The sequence below is a fragment of the Magallana gigas genome, chromosome 9, assembly GCF_963853765.1.
Source record: "Magallana gigas chromosome 9, xbMagGiga1.1, whole genome shotgun sequence".
In the NCBI taxonomy this organism is placed as follows: domain Eukaryota; kingdom Metazoa; phylum Mollusca; class Bivalvia; order Ostreida; family Ostreidae; genus Magallana; species Magallana gigas.
Window position 1 is genome coordinate 5,811,118 of NC_088861.1, and position 7,282 is coordinate 5,818,399.

At 31.1% G+C, this 7,282-nt stretch overlaps 1 protein-coding gene across 1 annotated transcript; it reads left to right on the forward strand.

Moving 5' to 3' along the window:
- The first annotated feature begins 266 nt into the window (after nucleotides 1–266).
- Nucleotides 267–3,810, forward strand: LOC136271360 (paramyosin-like). The gene is made up of 3 exons (XM_066071266.1): nucleotides 267–1,325; nucleotides 1,698–1,826; nucleotides 3,202–3,810. Exons 1-3 carry the CDS (start codon nucleotides 596–598, stop codon nucleotides 3,609–3,611), a joined length of 1,269 nt encoding a protein of 422 aa, XP_065927338.1. The 5' UTR covers nucleotides 267–595; the 3' UTR covers nucleotides 3,612–3,810.
- Nucleotides 3,811–7,282: the final 3,472 nt, after the last annotated feature.

Genomic DNA, 7,282 nt, shown 5'->3' on the forward strand with positions numbered 1-7,282 from the left:
CCTGTTGGGATACACTGGTTATATTTTGGAAAGGTCAATCATAGCATTAGGTGTTATTTGAGTGTCTTCTATTGTTGATAAGAAGTTGAGTTTTTGAATAATAAAATCAACATACAATTCATATTTATAAGGTTTGATAATATATAAAACTTTTTATGGCAATCGAGCTTGAATAATTTTAAATATTTAGCCCAATTATAATTTCACAATGTCTTCTTATTTATATCCCACTTATGTTATTAGATTTCGGCGGGGATGGGGGCATTGTAAGATGTTAAAATTGTTTGACATACTTTGAAAAATCGTTATCACTAGTGGCAACATTTCACTAGGTTGTTTTAGAGTGAGTATGTTTTGAAAGATAAAATGTATTTCGAGATGAAAAGGAAAAGCTTTTTTGAGGACAACAATTAAACATAGTATCCAATGAAGCAGTTTTTGGTTTTTATCTCTGCCTAACAGTGGACGTGACACTTCAAATAGTGTCCCAAATCTTACAAAATGTACACGTCAGAAAATTGTGGGTAGGGCTGTTTTACTATAAATATATAGCTCATTCTGTAGTGTAAAACAGTTTATTCTACAGTTCGAAAAAATGAGAGTGGTTTGTATTTTAGCGATATTGCTAAGTTTTTCTGATGCAGAACCAATCTCATCGTTCCTTACTGATGGAGAAAACAAGACTTCAACATCATTGGAGAGCAAAGACCAGGAATGGAACGATTTGAGCATCCTACGACAAATGATTAACCAAGAGACTGTCATCCGCCTCGCTTTAGTAAAGAATGTCCATGCACTGGTAAATGACGTTACCGTTATAAAGAAAAGTCTAGCTGCAAGTGAAGCAAGATTTACCGGACAACAGCAAACGATTGATGCACTAAAGATTCAGGTGAACTCTCTTCAACAGGAAAATAACGAACTAAAGAACAGTAGCAGGATAAATGAGGCCAGAATCATGGAGCTCGAAACTAAATTACAATCAGTTAACGAGAACTTTAGTACTCTGCGCGACGAATTAAACGTCATCCAGAAGGATTCAGACGATAAAAGGCGAGAAATGTTTAACAAAACTCATAGTGTCCTTGATGATATCAAAATAGAGGTACGCTACCTCTCGGTCACGCTGTTAGATTTCAAGGAAAGCACAGAGACTGAAAATGAGTCGAGGGATAAAAAATACGAAGAACTTAAACGGTATTTTAACAATTCAGTCGAAGAATTAAAAGCGGAAATCGTTCAAACCGAACTTAATCTCACTAATAACAAAGTGCTCATTCAAAATATAATTGATTCTCAATCGGAAATTAGAGGAACCTTCACAGGTATTTACATGTGTTGTATATCGTAAAAAATAGAAATGTGCTTGCTTTGATTAAAAAACCCCGAAAAGTCACTGTAAATGGTTTTTAGTTAATTGTTTCCATGGTAGCAGAGCACATGTTTGATAAGAATTCCATCTTAAGCAGATATTTCATTTGTGAAATTTGTTTTTTCCTAGTATACAAACCTGTGGGCAGACCTTTAAAATATCGAACACTGGTTTATCTGTACAATAACATAGTTTTTAAAAGTTTTATATACAAGATTAGGTTTATTTATCATTATTCTTTTGGAAAATGTATTATTTGTCATATATAACCATTTTATATATTTGTATGAATTGGTTTTAGAAAATGTTTAATTCATTTTTTCAGAAATCTTGAATAGAACAGTCACTAAGCTTGAAACACAGTTAAAAACGTCGGAGTATGAGCAGCTTAAACTATCGTCTGCTGTGGCTTCTTTGGAAGTGGCCAACATGAACTTGTCCAGATTGAACTGCGGTAAGATGAACTTTACATTTTTTTCATACCAAATGACCTATTATATATTAAAAGCATGTGTTGCTAGAAAATCACAAATAAACCAATTAAAATAGAATTTTGCAAAATGGATACTTCGAAATCATTGATATAAATTATGTTGCTAAAACTTAAAGAGGTCTAACTTTGACAAATTTAATTTCGTATTAATATTTTATCAAAATAATATCTTGTGACATGTATAATTGTAAATATATAAATTGTCTAATAGAAAAACCCTTGTAGGTGACGTGGGGTTAAAGGGTGTTAAAACACATTTTTTCTCAGCGCGAGCAGTTTTTAAAATAGTACTACCATGCACAATATATGGCCGTTTGTTGTTGTATTTTTGTCTCCCAAAATAGAACCATATGGACGCTTTCTACACAGACATCGCAAATTTATCGACGTTTACAGCATTAAAAGTCTGTCACTCTTTTTACAAATCTGAAGTTTACATTTTTGTTTCATGTTCATAAAACATAACTTGATATAGAATTATTAAAATTATTCAATTGTGACGTAGGGAATCTAAATAGCTTTATTTTTGCCCTAAGTTATAATTTTTTTTGCTCTTTTACACTTGCAAACAGTTAATTTCGCCCTATTCTGAAGTGCGTGCTTATATGTTATAATAGCTTAATTCAAAATTAGTTTTAAACTGCAGTACTAGCGTCTTTCATAACCGCATAAATGACAACACCGACGAGAGTAATCTTGTTATCCTTCACATACATGTTTATAACATGTTACTACTACCAGTCATATGTAATGCTCTATAACTGCAAACATTACTTAATAAATATTCAAAACTCTAATTCTTCATCTGTAAACATGTATATATTAAATATATTTTTATGTGCATGAAGCTAAACAACTTGTACACGTATGAGTGATCTTGATCTCTAGAAAGGACTTATATAAGCCGTGCATGTTTTCAACTGAGTTATTTTTAGTGTAATGGAATATTGAAAATAATAATTTCTCCAAAGAAAGTACTTTTTCCTTGTTTAAATGAAACTGATGAGTTATCGCATGCCCATTCGCATGCACACACACATTAATAATTTGCTTCCTATTTTTGTCACGGCCTTTTTTCCACAGTTCTTAATGTTCTATGCCATGTTTTATTCCGTAATTCATTCATAAAAATCAAAGTGTTCTAATTAGAATGCTTAAAATAAAATATGTAGAATACATAGTTGTAATTGTTTAATCAATTCTATATTCAAATATGTTTCTCTTAATTATTTTAGACATACCTACTCATTAAAAGCACAGAACCATGTGATAAACTTCGTGACTATTAAGCAGTATATACACTTTAAATTACAATTAGTTATTTTTCCAATTGTAGATAAGAGTAGCCACCATGCGTTTACAGCGGGTATGTCATCATATGATAATGATTGGACAGGAGACACCCTAGTGTTCCCCACAGTAATCTGCAATCTAGGAGCCGGCTACAACCCCAGTACTGGTATCTTTACAGCGCCCCCAGCGGGGACATATGTGTTCTTTATCTCTGTCCAGTCTGCCTATCAAAAAGACATCTGGTTAGACATAGTTTTGAATGGATCCAGTAAGGTCAGGGCCTTAGCCTGGTACGACAGTGGAAGCAGCGTTAGAATTCACCAGACAGGAACCAACCTGGTTATCTTACATCTTCAGAACGCAGACAGAGTGTGGGTCAAACGGTACAGTGGTGTCGGTTACTACAGTGTTAGTACTCCCATAACAACGTTTTCTGGATTTAAACTTTACTAGTTAAAATTATTTAATTGAGATCAATTGTATTATTAACAGAAATTGTAGAACAAGAAAACATTTGTTCTTTGGTGTGTTGTTCATATTTCTTTCTGATCTGAGTGATGTATTCCATCGATATGAAACCTTCCCTTACAGCACATTATTGTCACACATGATTGCTGAAATGTGTACGAATAAAATAAAACAAAGAATTATTGAGAAAAAAATAATGAATTCTCAGTACTTTTTATTTCTTTAAGATAAATGAAATGAATTTGAGCAATAACGACATATATGATGTTATTTTTGATTTGATCTGAGTTTTGGTTTGCTTTTCATTCCCCCAAAATAATCATTTAAATGCATTTTAAACAACCAATTTGCATGGAAGAAAAACGATCAATGGTATTTGGAGTTGAAAAGAACAATTTTGTTCAGCCTTATATAGTGATTAAAATCAATGTAACGTAAGATAAAAACCTCTATAAGTTTAAGTTTTCTCTGTATTGAATTATTCCCCAAAGAAGTCCTATGTACCACTTATATATATTTTTACTACTACTGTTCATTAATAAATGTACTTTCCAATAATTCGCATTTATGCTTACCTCATTCGAAATTTTAAAATACGTGAAACAGTAATGCACCTACATGTGGGTTAACAGTAAGGAATCACAATATTTGATATTTAATTTAATTGTTAATGACTTAAGGGGGAACAGAAGGTTGCAGTGTAAAGTTATATATTTACATTGACTTTCTTTCCCCCTATCAAACTGCATTTCTTTATTTGAGTGATATTTACACATAACACAGAAGACCAAATCTGATGCGTATGAATACAGTCTTCCTTTAGTATTTCTCGAAGAACATGACCGACTCTCCTCGAGACTCGAGGCAGATGACGACCTGATATTATACTTAGGATTAATATTTCATTGATGTAAACACATTTTATTAGTAAAATGAATTTAATTGATTAATTTCTTAGTAAACTAAAAGTAAATTCATCAAATTACAGAATGAAAAATAAAATTCTCTCATAAGTTATCAAATCTCTGTGCACTATTTTTGTCAGCATGATTCGGCTGTTCCAATGGCTCTTCCGTTAATTGCACATCACTCGTTAAAAATAAATCATGTTTTAGGAAAGAGAACAAATGTTAAAAAACGTAAATATAAGCATTGAAACATTATTTTTTGAAAGATGTGATCTCATAACTGCAACGGTGTGTGCAAACAAATTTTCATAACGTGCTAGCGCGCGTTAGTCAATGATTTTTTTTTTTGCTTTTTTCAACAAATTTACTTTGAGATGTCCTCTACAACATATATCATTTTCATGACAACTTTCTTACCTTTAAGGGACATATTTTCAGTTTTCTGCAATAATTATTTCATTTGTTGGAATTTATTTGAAAATCATTTTCATTAATTTGTACGAAAGCCAATTGAGCTCAATTTCGTAGGTAAATTTTTTCGCGAATTAACGCGTTAGTTCCGCAAATGAACGAATAAGTTTCGCGAATAAACGCAAAAGTTTCGCGAATAAACGCTAAAGTTTTGCGAATAAACGCGTCAGTTTGCGAATAAACGCGATTCTTAAATATTGTTATTTCATACAAAAACTCTTATGAAGAACAATGAGTGAAAACAAAGACATTTTAGTTTTAAATAAATTCTTATTATTCATCATTATTATATTATCCGTGTTACGTTATGAAAACAAAATTTTTTCTTTAACATATAGATATTAATAACTTAGAGTTTAAGCATCATTCTTCATTTGTTTGCCGACCCTGTGTTCGAACAGGCATTCATTTGTCTTTTACTAATTAGTCATGGACTCATTGACAATTAAAAATTGTTAATTAGTAAAAGACACATTGATTATCTTTCTTACAGAACTAATATAAATTCAACCGTCGGAAATTTTTAAATTTTTAGTACTGGTTTTCAAATGACACATGTGATAAATTTAGAGGACAAATTTACATCATCTAGATTTGAACAATAGCTTTTAAAAATGTATAGATTAACCTTATTTATTTCAATTCACAGCTTGACTTATTTTTCTGAAATGAAACAAGACGTTAATCTACGTTGCGGCGATATAACATATATCATAATGTATTGAACAATAATATCTTTTCAATTCTACAACGATATTAAAAAAACAACTTTTAATTCGAATCAAAATTGTTTTAAGACTAATGTGATAATGCCTCGTTTTCTATAATTCTGCGCCCATGATAATATGAGAAGCGTGATGCATTATATCCTTTGAAAATCAGTACTAAGATTTTAAAGATATCCTACGTTTGAATTTACACCAACCTCTATGAAGTTTAATCTAATTCATTTATATCTTTATATAATAAGATTATTTTGTTTTGTTTAAAATAGGATATGTTTGTTTTCAGTCATTGTTCTTCAAAAGAGTTCTTGTATGAAATGACAATTTTTATATTTAAGTTTCGCGTTTATTCACGAAAGTGACGCGTAAATTCGCGAAAGTTTCGCCGTTATTCGCGAAAAACAATATTGTTTTTACCTACAAAGATGAGCTCAATGGGCTTTCGTAATTTTGAGAATAAAAACAAATTTCAAAGTTGTTTACGACATTGGCTTTTTTACATAGCAATATCATAATTTTATCAACTGAAATCAGCACTTCAAATTTTGAAGTTTTTGATTCTAAATTTGAACGAAATGTGATGGCACATAAACAATTGTCGATGATTTTTTTTTAAAACTTTCATATATCAACCTTAGCATTTGATTTATAACTTATAAAATTCTTATGACAACTTTCTTGGCACTTTAGAGAGATACTACAATAGGAATCCCTCCTACCCCGTATTCTGAAATTATGATATTTTGTGAAAATTCTGTTTGGAACCATCCAAAAAGTAATGCATTATTTAGATTCATCAATTATCATGAACAAATCATTATCATAAAATTTATCTGATCATATTAACCGCTTATGAATTTGTACATTTAAAATTATAAAATGTTAAATTTCCTCCAGCCCTTGTCTTGAGCCGTTTAATAGTACGTGAAAAAAATCTATTAAATCCTGTATGAAGTCATAATGAATAAATGACATCATAGCAATATACTTATAAATAAGAATAAAGTACGAGTTTTCGTGAATGTTGCAGAATAACCTCCGAGGTCGAGAAATGTTATTTTGAAATATAAAAGCCGAGGCGTTAGCCAAGGCTTTTATATTTCAAACAACATTTCGAGACCGAGGAGGTTATCCTGCAACATTCACGATAACAAGAACTTTATTTCTATTCTATTAGCACCCCAGTATTTCTACAGATTGTTTCTTGTATATAAAGACGATCTTTGTCATTTTGACGGCTGTTGCGTGTTACCCCAACGGTTTTGTTATTAATGTTTACATGTGTATCGATCAAAGGAATGCAGACGACATATTTTTCTTTGGAATTTTAATACTCTTAACTTATTTATAAAATATCTTTGAATCATATTCCGAATATTTTAAGTGCAATTTAATACAAAGATTACTACTTAAGGTTATATTTTTTATGTAAGAACACGCAGTGAAAATGTGCTAGGGAGGTCCTCGGACCAGTCGCATTGTTCTCTTAAAAATAAACATTTGAGGCAATACACATCGTTTTGACTGAAACTAACACGTGAAATTGACATGG

Excerpts from the sequence above, each read along its gene's own strand:
- LOC136271360 (XM_066071266.1), top strand. The coding sequence starts at position 596 with ATGAGAGTGGTTTGTATTTTAGCGATATTGCTAAGTTTTTCTGATGCA. Across the intron at positions 1,326-1,697 it reads AATTAGAGGAACCTTCACAG|AAATCTTGAATAGAACAGTC; the intron begins GTATTTACATGT and ends TCATTTTTTCAG. Across the intron at positions 1,827-3,201 it reads CTTGTCCAGATTGAACTGCG|ATAAGAGTAGCCACCATGCG; the intron begins GTAAGATGAACT and ends TTCCAATTGTAG.